The 19,309-nt window shown below is 39.7% G+C and overlaps 1 protein-coding gene across 5 annotated transcripts in view; it reads right to left on the reverse strand.

Moving 5' to 3' along the window:
* LRRC49 (leucine rich repeat containing 49) overlaps window positions 1-16,379 on the reverse strand; it is a 47,932-nt gene extending 31,553 nt beyond the window's left edge. For 3 of the 5 annotated variants that reach the window (XM_068143960.1, XM_068143959.1, XM_068143958.1), the window contains exons 1-8: window positions 16,262-16,379; window positions 15,421-15,483; window positions 14,766-14,853; window positions 13,964-14,086; window positions 12,682-12,781; window positions 11,265-11,468; window positions 9,712-9,778; window positions 1,934-2,077 (exon numbers count right to left, since the gene is read on the reverse strand). In XM_068143960.1, coding sequence (XP_068000061.1) covers window positions 1,934-2,077; window positions 9,712-9,778; window positions 11,265-11,468; window positions 12,682-12,781; window positions 13,964-14,086; window positions 14,766-14,853; window positions 15,421-15,483; window positions 16,262-16,315 — 843 coding nt within the window. In that variant the 5' untranslated portion in view covers window positions 16,316-16,379. Of the gene's footprint in view, window positions 1-1,933; window positions 2,078-9,711; window positions 9,779-11,264; window positions 11,469-12,681; window positions 12,782-13,963; window positions 14,087-14,765; window positions 14,854-15,420; window positions 15,484-16,261 lie in introns of those variants that run through there. The other 2 variants (XM_068143961.1, XM_068143962.1) reach the window with 2 other exon arrangements.
* Window positions 16,380-19,309: the final 2,930 nt, after the last annotated feature.

The following is a 19,309-nucleotide window of genomic DNA, read 5'->3' on the forward strand; positions in this document are numbered from 1 at the left end:
GAAGGACTCTGTCACCTTTACAATAAAAATTTATAAAAACAAATGAGCTTCCAGAATGATAAATTGTGAATTTGATATACGACTATCAACCTTTACAGAAAGCCTCTAAATAGCGTGTTGCTCAAACACCAGTAAGGTGAACCACATCAAGCAAGACCAAACTTTTTAAAAATTAAATACAAATGGCTAACAGCCAGGATGCAGACTGCAGTGATTCATACACCAGTCAGACTGCACACTTTCACATCTGTGTCTCTGTACCCTACTAAGCAGGGTACTCCAACCTGCAATCAGAGGTTACCTAGAACATAGGCAAGTGGCACAGGGCTCTCTACCTTGATTTCAGCCACAAAAATCAGGTCTATAGCACTCCTCCCCTCAATCTCATTTGTCACATGTCTACATAGCATTCCAGAAACAGAAATAGTTCATTCTACCAAACAAGGGAATACAAAGCAGCTCTAAACCATTCACATACCAGTTAATGATACTCTGAACGTGAACCAACAAGCACTGCTGAGAATCATAACTCTGTATACAAGAAGTAGGGCTTATTAGCTCAGGTCTGCAGATCTGAAACTCCTGGCCCAAAGCAGCTCTCAATCCTCCCAGATCAGACCATAAAATAATTTCAGTTCACAACAAAATTGCATCTGGACAGCCCCTCTGTCCCTAAACTTATTACTATTGATGCTTAAAGGGGTGGGTGTGGATGATCCAGGTGCATATACATGTGAAAACAGGCATTGTACGCCTGGACACAGTAATTCTTAAGCAGCAACAATTAAGTCAAAGAATTTCACACTGGAGAACACAGGGTAATCTCCCCTAAAGACAGATTTCCATAAATGGCACAATATGTTTTTATCCTGCAAAGCATGTTGCAAGTCTCACGACCCTGACAGCAAACACCTTAAACAGGACTGGAGAAAAGACTAGGGTGGGGGAAGCCTCCAGCTATTTTGGTTTTGATACAGAGTCATGTAGGGCAGTAGAGATACAGGACAGGAGTTCTTTTGAGCGAGTGATCGACACTTTGATGAGCATTCCAAGACTTAACATCAAACTGCAGATGATATAATCTGAAATCCTGTATGTTTAACGCCTCAAAGCAATCAAGTAGGTCTATCTTCCAACCAAAAAAAACACTGTTCATCTTTCTAACAGTGGACCCTAATTCACAACTGGATGAAAAGCAAACAGACATTCCACCATTCATTATGTTCATGGAGTGTACAACCAATTCATGTATGGCAAGTAGCAGAAATTTGAGAAAGACTCAGAAGCAATAGGAAACCAAGAACTAAAGTAATTATGACAGACAGAAAAATATAGCTATTTAAGCATACCTACTGTATTATTTTTAAAAACACTTGTTCAAATACCCTACTTGCTATACATTATGTTCTAAAAATAAAGCTTTGTAACTTGGCAATTTGTGGGTTTTAGTTAAAGACTTAGAATGCTATGTTAAAGCTTCAACTGGGAAATTCTGGTTTTAAGATCGATACCAACTTCCCTGCATTTGCCCTAAAAATGTTCATAAAGAGATTAAATTTAGGATGATCTGACTGCTTAACTGAGCTACAGATATAAGAGAGGGTTTGTTTCTAGGAAACAAACTTGTATGGAAGAAAAGTATCAAGATCTTATGTTAGAATCACAAAGCTTTATCAGAATCTTCTCTCTCACCTCAGGGGCTGTCATGAGCTATTGAGATCTGAATCACTGATCACATTTAAACAGAGTAATACCAAAAATAAACTGCTGTTTGTTTCACCCTCATCTTGTATTGCAGCAGAACAACATACTCAACACAACAGGGAAAACACAAGATTTCACAGAGCTGAAATGGTTTAGATAAGTTACAGTAAGAATGCATTTTGTTAAAAACAAAGAAAAAAGAAAAAGAGACAAGAGTCATGTTCCTTACTATAGCAGAGACTTGATTATGACGAAGGTTGAGCTCTGTGAGTGAATCCAGTCCATTCAGATTCTCCACAATGGTTAGTAGGTTTCTGGCAAGGTTTAACACTCTCAGTTCACTCAGATGACTAATGTTTTCTATTTTAGTAATCTGTGAAAGGAGTGCAACTATTAACATGCATGCCATGTTTTATATAGAAAGACAATAGATATATGTAGTGTATACATCTTTTTTAAAGTAGACAGGAAGCACAATCTTAATACAGCAGAGAGTCTTTTCCTAAACCACGGTAATCATGTCATAAATAGTTGAAAACAAGCTACAGTCTGCTAGAGATTGAAATTCTTCAGTACAAGGGTGATGAGACTCTGGAATAGGTTGCCTGGGGAGGCTGTTGATGCCTCTTCCCTGGGGGTGTTCAAGGCCAGATTAGGTGACACCTTGAGTGGCCAAGTGTAATTGAGAGGCATCCCTGCCCATGGCTGAGAGCAGATGACCTCTGAGGTACAAATCTAAGTCACTCCACGATAAGTACTAGCAGTCATACATTAATATCTTTCTAGTCATATTGCCATAAAAACAGTCAGCATTTCCTTCCTTACCATCAGAAATTAAGTGCTTTTGTGTAGCAGCAACCTTGAAGACGCCATAAAACTAAGACAAGGCTAATGACATCAAGGTATGCCAAAGTAGGAACATCTTTGCAGGGTAGATCCTTTATTTGTCTGCAAACACACATCTGAATCTCCTGGTACCTATGCTGTAAGAATATGTGTCATCATCGCTCTCTACCATCACAGAACTCTGAACTGATTTCCTTCATGCTTCTTAAAAAGCCAGCAGCAGGACCACCCACAGCTCTACCTACATGAGCTCCACAGACTTCCCATCAGGTCATACAGACAAGAACCCACTGAGTCAGGAGCAGCCACAACCCTCTGGAAAGAAAGCAATTATTCTGAAATTGGAACTTGTAAGGAAGTAAGAAGGCAATTGCTGGAATCAGAAAGACATACTCAGAAGTTAGAAAATGAAGCAGTAGCTTCCATAGTGCAGATGCTGAAGTGCTGGAGGCTGTCAAGCACACATGCAGTAACTCATGGCTTCCTGGATTAGAAAGACAAAGGATCAAACAAAGTGACTAAACTACTATACATAGGCAGCTGTCCAAGACTTGGTTTTACACTTAATACCCTAAAGATTCAAGTCATAGTGACCAAAAAATAAAGAAAATTTTAAATGTTAAAAATAAAATTAGTAAGAATAGCTACTGGTCCTCAATTTCAATATTGAATTCTAGCAAGACAAGTGTTTTTTACAAAGGTATTAATTACCGCTCTGTTGACACAATCTGGGTTCCTTTCCTAGGTTCCTATATCTCACAGTGATCCATTCCAGGATCTCTACCCAGATGTTTCTTTCTCACAGTGGGCTGGATCAGTCCTCCAGAATTCATCTGGACATACATGAAGGACTTGCACACAGCAATGTCATGGAGAATATGAAGCATTGCCACTGCACAGTGGGGTAGCCCTATCATATTTTTACTGAAACCAATGCTGCGTAGTAGGAATAAGGCAGCAGGTTTCCCTGTAGAAAACACTTCAGCCTTCCACAATGTGTGGTAGTGCATCCAAGGATACAGTGCACAAAGCTACTAATGAGTCTGATGAATTCCCTTTCAGTTAGAGTGATCATCTGCTGGACCAGTATAAGCTCCCTTCAGCACCCTGTATCCAGGTATGCTTCTGCTCCCCAAAGCTAGCAACAGCATTTAGATGACAACAAGGAAGATGGTGACCAATGTCACACACCTTCCCAGTGATAATGAACTGATGCTTTCGACCAGTATGAGTCAGGCCATTTCAGTTTCCAGAAAGTGCCTGGCAACTCCTGGAATGGGAGAAGAAGTAAAGTAGCTTTTACTGAATAGTTTGAAAATACATCATCTGGCTGGTAATTTTCACATGCATGGCCATGTATGTACATATAAACACATGTATTTATCTACAAGTCCGTGACACATGATTTGGACATACTGCTATAAAAAGTACTTCAGACATTTTTCCACTGAAAAGCATACATAAAGGATATAAAGCATAACTGTTATGCATCATCTATTTATGCATCTTATATGCAGAAATCAAAACTTATTGGGACACAAAAAATACTACAGTGAGAGGAACAGAAAATGCCAGCAGAAAAAAGGAACAGAAAAAGCCAAGAGCAGATGGTTAGCATGAAGAGCACACACCTCTGCAGATGTCCACTCCACTAGAGTTACAGCATGCCACAATGCTGAATGTTAATCCTGGCAGCTTACTGCTAGCACAAAGATGATTTCATCAGCAATGCAGAGAGATTCTTTCTATCACTTTGCTAAACTTGAAGATTAATGGATTTTCTGTTTCAAGTATGCACATGAAGACGTCAGATTTCACAATTACAAATAGAACACAAAAAGTAGCTCTAATGACTTTTAAATATTTAAAGCATTATAGAAGAAATTTCATTAAAAAAAAAAAAAAAAAAAGAGAATGAGATTCAAGCTCAATTTGACTCAATTTTAACACATTAGCTCACTGGAAAGCAGAGTAAAGGCCATTTTAATCCTTAACCAAAAAGGTTTTAAAGAAATCCATATAGAACATTCATAATACCTACCTTGACAGCCAAGATCGAGCCAATCTGCTTTTTTACCATAGACTATTCAGAATGCTTGGAACTATTTAGAAGTCAAATGCTTAAATCACAAGTTGTAGTGCATTAAATGTAGCATGCACACAGTCATGCACAGGATCTCTAAAAGATGCAGTATTACATGTCCATATCAGCACCTTCATAACCATGAAAACTTTAACTGTTATGATGTTGTCTTTTTACCGGGGTGTATTAAAATCAAGATGATCTGGATGAGGGGGTTGAGTCAGTCATCAGCAAGTTTGCAGATGACACCAAGTTAGGAGCAGATGTTGGTCAGTTAGAGGGTAGAAAGGCTCTGCAGAGGGACCTCGACTGACTGGACAGATGGGCAGAAGCCAATGGAATGGCATTTAACAAGTCCAAGTGCCAGGTGCTGCACTTTGGCCACGGCAACCCCATGAAGAGCTACAGGCTGGGGTCAGAGTGGCTGGAGAGCTCCCAAACAGAGAGGGACCTGGGGGTGCTGATCGACAGCCGCCTAAACATGAGGCAGCAGTGTGTCCAGGTGGCCAAGAAGGCCAATGGCATCCTGCCCTGCATTAGGAATAGTGTGGCCAGCAGGAGCAGGGAAGTCATTGTGCCCCTGTACTCTGCTTTGGTTAGGCTGCACCTTGAGTGTTGTGTCCAGTTTGGGGCCCCTCAGTTTAAGAAGGACATCGAAACACTTGAACATGTCCAGAGAAGGGCAACAAGGCTGGGGAGAGGCCTTGAGCACAAGCCCTATGAGGAGAGGCTGAGGGAGCTGGGATTGTTTAGCCTGGAGAAGAGGAGGCTCAGGGGTGACCTCATTGCTCTCTACTACTACCTGAAAGGTGGTTGTAGCCAGGAAGGGGTTGGTCTCTTCTCCCAGGCAACCAGCACCAGAACAAGAGGACAGAGTCTCAAGCTGCACCAGGGGAGGTTTAGACTCAAGGTGAGGAGAAAGCTCTTCACTGAGAGAGTCATTCGTCATTGGAATGGGCTGCCCAGGGAGGTGGTGGAGTCACCATCCCTGGAGACGTTCAAGAGGAGATTGGATGTGGCACTTGGTGCCATGGTCTAGTCATGAGGTCTGTGGTGACAAGTTGGACTCGATGATCCTCGAGGTCTCTTCCAACCTTAGTTATACTGTGATACTGTGACTGTGATACTAAATCACGTAGGAAAACAGGCAATGATTAGTAAAAGCAAAGGAACTCCCATTTTGTTATTTTTGTAAAGGACAGGCATCGAGTCCAACATTTTGTTAGGCATTATTACATTGATTTAATTTTTTTTTCTACATTCTTTTGTATTTCATTTCAGTAGTAAGGTATTTGAAAGATTTGATTTGGAAACACACACACACCCTCCCAAAAAAAAAGAAAGGGCAAGCATATAAGGTTTATCATTAAGCATATACCTCAACATTTTACAGCACATCCAATTTTTTGCTTGGGCAGAAGTCTCAAAGTTCAGACTAAATCATATCATCCAAAAAACCCAGCACCCAAAAATCAAAACACTTCCTTAAAAGTGAGCAAAGATAATTTTCCTCCTTTTGTTTTCCTTACCTCCAACCTCTTGGAAACAGTCCAGTCTTACAAGTTTCAGTCTGCATTCCATCCACGGGATTGATTTACATCCCAAGAGAAAGGGAGGGAGAGACTAAGACTGAAATAGGAATCTAGCTTTCCTCTTAACTACACTACTCCATGACTGTTAATAAAAATAAATAATTTCTACCTAGGTTCTAGCACTATTTATGAAAAACTAGGTTAATATTTATGTTCTGGCCTAACCCTACTTTGAGTATTTATATTCTGCATCTATTCAGAGTGACCACTGATATTTCTGACCTTATATAGAACTACCATGTATAATGACAGAGCGAACATTCTGTTAGTCTAAGGCATTCCAATGCCTTTAATATAAGTTATATAAAAGACTTACTTGTTCAATGATCACCTGAGATTATAGGTAACAAGACATGCTGTGCATTATGAACAATAGCTTTGAGCACCTACAAAATTTAAAACTATTGCAAACGCCTGAGAAGACTGTTGCAGTGAATTAAACAACTGGAGTAAGAATGAAAACTATTTGGTTAGATATTATGTAATAGATATTATACACAAGATAACTTATTACTGTAAGTATGTCCTACAACACATACAAACCATCAAGGAGGAAGAAAAATCTTCAAAGTATACTACTTTTTCTTTTCTTGCCAGATCTGTGAACACCTCAGCAGTCCTCAGAAAGACTAGTGTACTATCACACTCACTGAAGAGTCAGTGTGGTAAAACTACTACTTGCCAAAAGGCATCAGGAGCATTTACTAGATTTTGCTATAACCTGATACATTGAATTTCATGGGGTTTACTTAATAGCATCATATAAGCCAACCATTAGTACAAAGGCTATGGGGCTAAAAAAAGCCCAACTGCTCTGTATTGGAACCCAGTTAAAAGTTGTAATCCTACTGCAGAAATTTATATTCCATTAAGTGTATTGTAGCAATAATATTACTGTTGCTAGACAGTGTCATTTAATTCACTTATATGACTCTTACTCATCTACTGGGGTCTAACAAACATGTTAAAACACCTTCTGAAACAGTCAGCCTGACTTCACAAGAAAGCTGGTGATACCAGAATCACTGCACACAACTGAACTCTCATCTAAAGTAATCTGTATGCAAGCAGCAAATATTCAGTTGATTTTGTACTATGATGAAGACTGCTCACCAGATAGCCTTCCCTTAATAGAAATGTCTTTACTACAAAAAATTACGCATCTTCATCTCCTATTAAGACACAGTAACTTCAAAAGGCAAAACCCCCAGTCAAACCAGAGCTGCAATACACATTAAACACAAAGAATTTTAAAAAGATTTAATATATCACTCTTCTAGTATATATCAACATGAACCACCTCAATAAACAGACAAATTAACAACTTCAAAGAAAATTCAATCATCTTATTTCTCAAGAAATAAATCTCCAATATATTCTATGAAGCCACTTGTGATCAATCTTTAATCTCAAACAGTAACAGAAGCCAAATATGCAGAAAATGCTCTAACGACCAACAGATTCAATGCACAATTTCAGCAAAGATGTGGGGCTTCTGAACATCAAAGACCCAGGAACACTCCTATCCTAACCCCAAATACAGAGCACCATTCAGTCAGCACTGTAACAGGATGTTGCTTCAGTGCACTACAGCTCAATGAACTGCTGCATGCATCCAATAAAGAGGTTTTTCATGGCTTTAACAGGGATGTTTTTGCAATAAATAATTGCCACTATACCAGTATCCTCAAAGCCATTTTACCTCTCTACTGTTTTCTCCTTCTATTTCCCAAACCACTAAGAAGGGAAAATAAGAAAAGAGAGTGATTTTAATCTAAAGTAATCCTAGAGCATCAGTTGAGGTCCAAGGAGCCCTCTGGAGATCCTCCCTTGCAACCCGCCTGCTCAAAGCAAAGCCAGCTACAGCAGGCTGTCAGGGCAAGTCCAGTCAGGCTTACGCCACTTCTGGGATGGTGATTCCACCACCTGCTTGGACAACCTTCTCCAGCATTCAGTCATCATAATAATAACATTTTTCCTTACATTTGAACAAGCTTCCTGAATTTCAGTATATGCTCAATGCTTCTTGTCCTTTTGCTGGACATTACTGAGGTAAGTCTGTCTCCACTTTATTTAGACCCTCACTACATCTATCCCCCCCCAAAAATGCAGACAACAATTAATTTGATTTCCTGATACAGGATGCTTCATTACTTTCTCAGGACCAAAGTAGTGTCCTATTATTATGAAGCTGATCCAGCAGCAGCCAGTTAGGCACTATGCCAAAAACTCTTCATAAAGTCCTAATTAATGTAAAGATAGTTGTACAGACACTTGAAGAAAAAAAAATTAAACAATCAAATCTACTTCACAATCATTTATCAGAGTTTTGCAAATGAGCAAATCCTCCACTGGGCTACAGAAGCATGCTGGCTACCACTGCTGCATGTCTAGCCAAAACACGCCCTTCAAACTTACAATATAAATATGAAAAGGATTATAATGACACAAACATTTAGCCATCTCAAACTACAGTGGCTCAGACTCCAAGAGTAATGTTCCTGTATACTGTTCCTATACTGTCTCTGCCACTGTACAACACGCCTACTAGTGGACTAACATTAAAGAAGCCACAAGCGTATGGCATCTCATACAACAATAACACATCATAGTGCTAGTTTGCTTTTTCTTCTCCTTTTTATATTAAAGCAAGAAGCAGCATTCCCACTCCCCACTCTCAAGCGATTGTATAATAAAGAGTGCACAGAGAAACCAGTAAGACATCAGAACTGTCAGAGCAGGAACACAGAAAATTCACACATTTGTCTTATATAGTCACAATAACCATATTTGTTTTAAACAACTCAATTACAGAACAGTTTGTATCACAGGTGGTTTTAATTTATTTAACAAGAGAATGCCACATGCAGCTTGCCCTTCATACTCCATGCTGATTCTGACATACTCATCAAACAAGAATCTTAACCAGAATCTTCCTCTGACTGCAGCTAAAACTTTATGCACTACTAGAACCACTGAAGACTGCTTAGTCTCTAACCAGAGAAACTGAATAGACATGAAGTGATTTAGTTCTATTTCAGAAACATGCATCAATCAACATCTTGGACACATTTTACTTTTTCTGTACAAATTTAAGTCTATGACAGGTATCTGAGGGAACCTGGGGTATTTCTGCTATTGGTGATGTTACAAAACAACAGTCAATGGAACCTTAAATTCCTCCACGACTTCTAAGGCTGTGCTACTTTAACTATCCACAACTACTTATGCTACATTATAATTTTGTAGGTGTGAGTGCTGTTATACTCAGCTGACTGCATTTTAATCCCTAGCTTGTCAAAACTACAACATCAAAAGCATGTGAGATTTGACACCAAAATTCTAAATAACGTAACATCTTCTACTAATTTACTGATCTCCATGACCCCAAAAGTTGCAAATTTTGCTATCACTTCTCTTTCAAAGACACAGGTAATGCATGATGTCTATACGCAAAACATGAATAGTCAGCTTCTTGTACTGTACCTGATTTCCATGAAGATCTAAAACATCAAGATTCTTTAGGTTCTCCAGATTTGATATCTTCTTTATCCTGAAAGATTTCAATTATGACAAAGTATTTTTCAAAGTATGCTTCATTTTCCATCTAATACAAAGCCAAGCCATTTGTTTATGCCTACCAAGAAAAAGTTCTGAACCACATTAAAAAATGAATGAGTATGCCTTAGACTATTATCTTCCTTTGAGCAACACAAATACATACATGGCTCTTGTAGGAAGATAAAAAGGCCAAAACCTCTAGAAAGTGAAGTCAACAACCAATCTGTAACAAATACCTAAATAATAAAAAACCACTATTACTGGCAAACAGCTATCTAAACCAGTTTAAAGAAAGAGTACTGTGACATAGGCTTTTGAGATTTTGTTAGAACACAGAATAAAAAAAACAAAACCCAAACTTAAAAGCCACTTGCCCTGTCTAGACAACACAGATCTCCAGAACGGGCAGTATTTCTTCTCTGTCTGTACAACTTCACTGTCTTCAAATGTTTCTATTTTCTTAGAGTAAAAACATAGGTTATTATGTACTCAACAGCACCCTCTACTGGCGGATGATATTAAATATCACATGTTACATATTTGCTTCGCGAATACTCAGAAGATCCCATGCAGATCAAGCTGAAATAAATTGTGTCTAACTTGTAATCATTCCAGTATGTCTTGTCCTAATTACCTCCCAAACACACTTCTGCACAAAAACTATACAGCACTCATGTATTTATGGTTTGGAAAATAATTCCTTAAAGCACCTTATCATTCCCCTGCCCCAGTATTTCTCTATAAACAAAAATACTCCCCCAAGGTGAGAATTTCAATATAAAATCTATAAGCTCTCGTTACATAATGCGTTATTGAAAGCTGCCAGGCTGAATGAGCGGATACATTCTTTGTAATGTGCACATAACTGAAGTTTACCAGTTCTTCCTTTACTGTATATAAATAAAATAAGGAATTTGAGCAAAATCAGAGCAGAACCCCTAAATGTGCAAGCAATTCCCCAGAGACCTCTACTAAATTATTAGAATTAAAGGCTAAGGAACTTCAACTGTGTGTTTAGAAAGTAACACAACCACCAAGTTGTTTCTCCTAAGAGAACAGAACCCATAAATAAGCAATAAAATCTATGATCTGTCTGACTATCACAGCTAAATACATTAGGCAGAAATACTTCTTTTTAGGTTACAAAGGACCAAATAATACTTTGTGTAATGTGAAAAGTGATTCCACCTGTCACAAATCTAAGAACACATTTAATAGTCAATCAGAATAGAAGACTAGATGGAAACAAAATACTTCAGAACTGCTGCTGAAATTTGTGCAAAGGAAGTTTCTGAAGACCAGTAGAAGCAACACAGGTGTTCCCTCAGTGGGATCCCTAACACTTAGCTAGAATTTGGGGCCACCTCACTGGTCTCACAGCTAATGTTATAATCTGAAAACTCTGTAAAAGAAACAACAGCACATCACAGTTGTTACATCAAAGAAATAAGGTGCTTTGTTAGTTTTATTATATTTACCTGTTCTTTCCCAACAGAAGGACTCTTAGGGATCTCAGAGTTGAAAGCCCACTTATTTCCTCTACCCGATTATCATACAAATCTAAGAAAACAAGATGCTGCAGGTTAGAAATATTTTGGATCCGAGTGATCAAGTTATGTTGGAAATTCAAAAGGCGAAGATGATCTTCCCCATCAATAATTGGGCACACTGTCAGTTTCTGCCTGGAAGGAAATAGAAATAAAAAAAGGTAAGTAAGTAATAAATTGGCAACCCACCTTCAACTCACCTACTGAAGCAAGGAAAATTCTAGACTAGACCAGACCAGACCAGGTTGGAAAAGACTTTTGAGATCATCAAGTCCAACCTATCATCCAGCACCATCTAAGCAACTAAACCATGGCACCAAGCATCCCATCCAGTCTCTTCCTAAACACCTCCAGGGATGGTGACTCCACCAGCACCCTGGGCAGCCCATTCCAATGGCAAATCACTCTTTCTGTGAAGAACTTCTTCCTAACATCCAGTCTAAACCTCCCCTGGCACAGCTTGAGACTCTGTCCTCTTGTTCAGGTGCTGGTTGCCGGGGAGAAGAGACCAACCCCCACCTGGCTACAACCTCTTGGTGAAGGTAATATTAAAGTAATTAAGGTTGCTAACTGAATTCCAAGTAACACAATAACTCATTATAAAAAAAATAGCATGAAAATACAGAAGTTCTTCTGAAATTCTCTGAAAGCCTATCATCTTCATCAGATTTGCTTGTCACATGCAAGAGACATTGAACTTTCATGTTGTGACCACACGAACATTTCATCAGACAAACTTTTTCATCAGATAATATATAAACAGTCTGCCAAGACAGAATTCGAAGTGTTCTATGTCTATGCAATTCATCTGTAGTTTATAGAACTTCACATTTTAAATACAAATATGTGAAATAGTACAACATGAACTTGATGGCCATCAAAAACAAAACAAGACAAAAAACCCCAAACCACCAACTCCCTCCCCAAAAAGAAATAATAAAATCATTACAATTAAATGTCTTTCAGATAGAACTTTTAATGCATGTGTCCTAGTTAAGAAAAACAAACACCAAACCATTCTACAGTCTGTGCATCAGAACTAATAGATACATAGCTTCTTTATATAGATTACATGCACCACTTTGCATGCAACTCTTAAGCTGGCTCCTTAGAACAGCCCCATTTGCCTTAGATAACTGCTGTATGGACATAATCATCACAAGGACAGTCACACAGCATCTCTCCATAGGACACAGTTCTCTCAAAACCACAACACACACAAAACCCAACAAAAGCAAATCCCACCACTCATACCATTGGCCACAGGCATTAGCAGGACACTCATCACTTTAGACCATCACACACAAGAGTCACAAGCTACAGTGCATGTGCTCTGTCCTCTGCTCACCTTTCCAGGGTAAGTCTGTCAGAGTTCAGTATTTTTTCTTCAGCAGAACGTTGCAATACAGGAAATGTTATTGATGAACTGCTCCCAAAATTTGTGTTACCTATCAGAAAATCATACAGAGAATGTATGAACTACTTGTTGGTAAGGTAATTTCATTAACTACAAATAATAAAACCAGGATCTTTTTTCTTAATAGAAAAGAGTGACACTGCACAAGAAAGTGAATTTTGCCTCCACTTTATCTTTTTTTCCCCTGCCATTTTTTGTTTACAACTACATCCCTCTACATCCTCTTTCCAAAGAACATTGATTTGTTTAATTTCTGAGAGCTTCTTAACAAGAATTTTTGTAAGCAGGTATTTTTGTAGATGCTTTTGTTTTGATTAGAATTACTCAGTGATGTTTTAAGGTTAGGTTGTATAATTGTTCCACAATTGCTCTATCTGAATTTAAAGAAGATAAAACCTAACTTAAAGACACAAATCAAGTAGATGTTGATAGAAGTAGAGACCAAAGCTCCAAAATATTGAAAGAGTCCCACTAAGCTACAAACAAATGGTGGTTCACTAAAGGTAAATACATGTGATAACTACTAATCATTGGTGTTACATTTCACTCCATTATCAAGAAATAAGCAGCCCTTTAAAACATTTACAAAGCTATCCAACTTTACCCATTTTGTTAATATAAGGATGACTAAAAATACCTTCAAAACCAAACAACAAATTAATTCAGCAAGCTTTGGCTTATTTGGAAAACAATCCACTGGAAAGTATTGGTCAAAAATAGATCATAGAATCATTTAGGTTGGAAAAGACCTTTAAGTTCATTGAGTCCAACCATAAAATCATTGTGCATGTGTGCTACCACAAGACTATAGGCTCAAATTCCTTCACATTTATCAAATGTTGACAGGAAAAACATTAGTAGCTCTATAAACAGAGACAAATTGTTCTGTTTCTACAGATAATGAGTTAATTGCTGTCTAAACGACGCCATTAAAAGAGATAGCTACTCAAGTAAAATAATCTGTTGTTTTGTTTGGATCTTTTCAGAGCTACTCTAACAAAGTAGCATAACTACTAACGTTCTCTATGTATCCTTCAAAGTGGAAAAAACTCCCAAACCTCTGAGACAAAAGAGAAAAACACCAAAAAAACACTTAACATTGCTGCGAAAGTCTAACAAGAGAAGTTTTCACTGTTACCTGAGGCATGTGACCTAACACTGTGGCTGCTTTGTTGAGACCTGGGTTTTGTAGATGTCTGAATAGAAGACTCACCAAATCCTGATAAAGAACCTGTATTCTGCTTCAAATCCAAAGCTGAAAGTTCTGTCAGACTGGATGGTACAGGAAGATATAGCTGCTTATTACGCACCAAAGGACTCAATACTCTTTGGTCTCCTGTTTGGGGGGAACAAAAGCAAATTTCAGACTTAAACTTACTCTATAATAAATTGCATACTAGCCCTAAAAATCAACCCATTCTGAACAGCTGTCAGTCTTTATTTTTCACCAGAATGACTAAAGAATTGACATATGAACTCATCTGTCCTAACTAATCACTGCTTTTGTATGAGAAGCAAGCAGCAGCAGTGCGGCAGTGTTATGTTTCAAGGCTGTTCCAGCCTTCACTACAATTAGTAGTGATATGACAAATATCTTGCTTTTCAAAGACAGCAGCACACAGGCACAACACAGAAACTTAAGAGTCCTTAAGTAGAAACTAATTTCATCTAAACAAACTAAAAAGTTAAACATCTAATAAAATGTTACAACTGATAATTCTGTGGCTTCTGAGGAAACGTTTAATAGGGCACTTGACAGATTGTGATTTTGCAGGTAGAAGTTCTTCCACAGACAGAACGAGGGGCAAAAAGTGATCCACAGAGCCATCTGCACTAGACAGTAGAAGGACAGCAGTTTCAGGATGTGGTGCAGCAGTACTTATATTGAGATTCTAGAGCCAATTAGGAAAAGATGTTACTATTATACATTCAAGTGGTAGTACAGTCTTTCTTTACTGTTCAGTTAATAAAAACAAATAGAAAATATTAATATGCCAAACCCTATTGAATATCACCTTGCCTTCCTGAATAGTTTCTTTCCAGATCATGCTGCAGAAGTCTATTGTGGAAAGATGACTGTTCTTTATTTATCCTGAATTCAAACTGTAACACAATATTTAAGATGAGGGTTAAAAGTTTTCAAATGTAAATAACCTTTTCACACAGACAAACACAACCTTAGTAACAACTACAACTCTCAGAAACTCTGCAAAAGCTTTAAAAAAATAATAATTAAAAAAAAAAAAAAGTTCAATAAACAGAGTTTTCATTCTATGAAGATACTCTGACTGAAAAGTTTCATCGTTGGAATCAAAAATAGAGAAGTCACCAGCACATTCATCTGCAGTTGACTACATTAAAGGAAAAAGCCCTCGCCCTGTAAGGTGCACTATGATTATAGGAGGAAGAGAGGTACAGCTGGAAGCATTAAAAAAAACCCACATACATAAATGTATTAGATTTATGGCAGACTATAGCATCTCCATACTTTTACTTTATAGAACTTTAACAGGATAAATTGCCAAAATACTATCAGATATATCAGAAATCATATTTAAAAGTCAACATACTGCTACCGAAAAGGTAATTCCTATCTGAAAGCATAGACATTTGGCTGTACCATACAACCATATTAATTACCATCACTAATAAAGAAAAGATAATAATTACTGGTTTGCTTTTTTCTGTTAGTGATGAGGTCTGGATAACCAGCTGAAGACCACAATTATTAACCTGCAAGTAGGAAAGAGGAAATGGAGTATTATATTTCTAGAAAGAGCATATCAATATAAAAAGTTGAATATAACTTTTTTTTTTTCCCCCTTTAAATAAAGGTGTGCTCAACAGCAAAATTTGTAAAGAAAGGAACTATTCTGCAAAATTACTAAAAATAATATGCCAGAGCACTAAGAAATACTATAAACAGTTTAAAACCCCCTGATTTTGTTTTAAAAATGCACAGAAAGTGTGCTTTCATGGCGTTATCCTTATTACGAAGGGGAAAAATAACATTCACATTTAAAAGTTAGCTTTTTTTTTTTTCTTTTTAATAAAGGCAAATGGATTTAAATGACACAGCGTAGCACCGACCTACCAAACAATCGAAACGCTTAACAGAAATACTGGACCAGACGGCTCATACCCCGCTTCCCAGCGAGTGACAGGAAGAACAGCAACAGCGTCAGGGCAGACCCCTCAGGCCAGTCCCGCCAGACGACACCGAGGTCTCCTCAGCCGCGTTTGTCACAGGCTACCCCCAGGGCACGCCGCCAGCTGCGAGGCCCCGACCCGCGCGAGGCCCGCCCTCCCTCGCGCCCTCAGCCCCGGCCCGGCCCGGCCGCTCCCACACAGCCTCACGGAGCGGCGTGGCGCCCGCTCTTCCGAGATGGGGGGGGGGGGCACAGCGGGACGCTCCAACCCGGGAGCGTCGAGAAAACACGGGTGCTCTCCCCACACCCCCACGGCTGGAAAGAGGCGGCTGCCATTCTCCTCTCCCCGCGGCAACACCTACCGAGCCGGGCGCTGCCCGGGGGCCCCTACCGGGCCGGCACTTGCTGGGCACCATGTATACCCACTCCCTCAGGGTCTCAAAACACCTCGCACCTCGGCGCCGGCCACCGCCCCTGTCGGAAATCGCTCCGCCGTTACCGGGGCAACCGCCGCTTCCGGCCCGCTCCCGGCACTCCCGCCTGAGTGATGCCGAGTGGCGGGAAGCTGTGCGGTGATGTCCCCAGTGCCTGCTCCGGCAGCCGTGCCTTGCACCTGCTGCAGGGCGACGCGGCCTCAGGTAGGTGCCGGGGGAAAAGGTTCAGGGAGGTGCGGAACGGGGCCCGGCTGTCCGTCCCCAGTGTTAAAAAGGACACTCGTGCGATAGCGATTTTCTGAATTTTAAAGGCAAGTGACTGTATGAAAGCCCCTGAACAGGCAAGAAACTGCGCGTACCTTCCAGGTCCCTGCTCTACCTGAACACCGTGCCTTGGTGGCACATACTGGTCACAAATTGTGCTAATCTTGTCAGGGATAGCCGTGGTGTGCCGAGAGGCGCTGTGGGCTGCATGGTGTCTTAATCTTGTGTCAGCTCTTGCTGTGGCAGGTCAAGCAGCTCCTGGAGCCCATAATCCCTAGAGATGGGCTGTGGATGCTTTCAAACACACACTAAGAACTCGCCCAGAAAAGCACCAGTGTGGCTGGCTGGACAGGCTGTGAGTTCTTCACGGTTTAGTTTTAGTCATTTTAGTTACTATTTGATGAAAGGCTGACAGCAAAATAATGTAATTATGGCTTACTTTGTGAGAAATATAAAATATGGGTGTGGGGTTCTTTATGGTGTGTAGACAATACTGTGCCAACAATGTATGTACCATAAGGAATCTGTGAGAGTCTTTAACAGTTGAGTTTCTTGGTGGTACAGTCCTAACTGGGTATCAGAAGCTCAGATGAGATATAAGTTCTCTTCTAAGGGACATCCATATTATTCATTTAGTTTTAAGTTGTTCCATGGTTACAAATACTGCTTAATCTCTGCTTGCAGTTATGCATTATAGAACACTCCTCTATTCCAACCTTGGTGATACTGTGAATGTGCTGCCTGGGGAGGTAGTGGAGTCCCCATCCCTGGAGGTATTCAGGAGGGGATTGGACTTGGCACTTGGTGCCATGATATAGTAGCCAGGAGGTCTTGAGTGACAGGTTGGACTTGATGACACTTGAGGTCTTTTCCAACCTTATTAATTTTATGTTCTATTCTGTGTTCTATGTTCTATTTAAAATTAACATAAAAATAAAGAAATATTAGCCTGTTAGTTTCAGTGGAGATCTACTAACAGTGTTTGTGTGGGAAAGGGAAGATTGGTGGAGAGGATGGAAACACACTCACGTGACTTGCAGCTTGAGTGCTGAAAAACAGATATATCACACTAACTGTTGTGTAGTTTTGTGTGATAGACATCTGGGTTCAGATAGCACTTGTCTGTGAAGGACTTGTCAAACATGCTTGAGATTTCCAGCCCTGCTGTGGGAAACCTGTAAGCACAGAGGGAAACTGCAACAATCCTTGGTAGACACGAGAGAGCAGCACGTTCAGAAGCTTTTATGCTCTCTAGCAAGGACCAAGCTCAGCCAGTGCCTGCATCCCCATGCACAGGCCTCCACCCAGGTGCTGCTCCAGAGGTTCCCCAGTCTGTGAGGTAAAAAGAACAAATTTATTCTTTGCGTTTTAGCCATGTTTTTGTCACTGTTCCTGCATCCTGTTTTAATTACATCAGTCTTCACTTACAAGATCACTCAACATTATGAACGTGTTTGTAGCAGACTACATTATAATGATAATAGGATTCTCCACAATAATGACCTAGACATTGACAAGAACAAAGGTCAACTCTTTGCAGTGACCACTGGTAAAGCTAAATAACAGATGTGGTCTTCTTCCCTATAAAATCAAGTTCACTTAACTTCAGTAGGAGTCATCAGGTAAACTGAACTGTCACCCCCAAACATCACACAGGTTAGCTGTAGGACAGAATAGTTCTTCCTCATAGTGGTCCTAACGCTGGTCCCACCCAGGGAGACAAACAACTTCCACAAATCTGAATACCCACAATCCCTGCTCTCCTAGAATGTCTATTTTGTGTTCGTATTTCTGTTCCCACAGAATTCAATATAAAAGTTATGCCTTTACCCAAGCTACTGTTCCTTCCATTAGCAGAGAAGCAGAGGTTTGGTTAGCAATGCACATAAACATATTTCATAAACAAAATATTTCATTGCTTAAGGCATGTTAAAAATAAGCCAACCCCTTGAGGCAGAGAAGTAGTTCTGTTGTGTGCTCATGCCAGCAAAGCTGACTCAAAGACTGTGTCACAGTTATGAGAAGAACTGGCCCCTGCATGCAGTGTTTTTGTCCATCCAAATTTCTTAAGAAGAAAACATGGAAGCAGTACTGTGGAGTACAGTTCAGGTGATTTGTACAAACAACACCAAGCATGCCACAAATCAAGTGGTGACTTAAAGATCCAGCCTGGATTTAGCAGTCTGGATTCAGATTGTACTGAAAGATCTTCCTGAGCTGAAGCATAATTATTTACACAATAAATTGAAATGCTCTAGATCCAAATTCTGAAAACATGGATGTTAATTCCACTTTAGTAGCTGAAACAGTCCACTGAAATATGATGCAACTTTAAAGTTCAATGTAACTGGATGTATATTTCAGAAAAGAGGCCTCAAAATTTGCTATGTTCTTGCCTGGGAATACCTTTAAGTGCCATGCAGTTATACAGAGGAGTGCTCTACAAAAACATCAGTTGAATCATGTCCTTGTTCACTGGGTTTTCTTCTTTTCAAATCTCACCTTCGGCATTTAAAGCGCCACAAACCCAAATATGACATTTTAGAATGTCTTAAAAGGCGACACTGCAGTCGGGACATAGCAGCTTAGCCCTGAGGCTCTGCAGGGGATGTGCCTCTGGGGCGCTGCTCTTCGGCGAGGAACCAGTTGTTCGTTGTTGAAATAAACGCCATCGCAATTCAGGGGGCATGGAGACTGCAGCTTTAGCCAGGC

The sequence above is a fragment of the Melanerpes formicivorus genome, unplaced genomic scaffold (genome assembly GCF_026170545.1).
Source record: "Melanerpes formicivorus ecotype bairdi unplaced genomic scaffold, bMelFor1.0.p_v2 SCAF_10, whole genome shotgun sequence".
NCBI classification, from domain to species: Eukaryota; Metazoa; Chordata; class Aves; order Piciformes; family Picidae; genus Melanerpes; species Melanerpes formicivorus.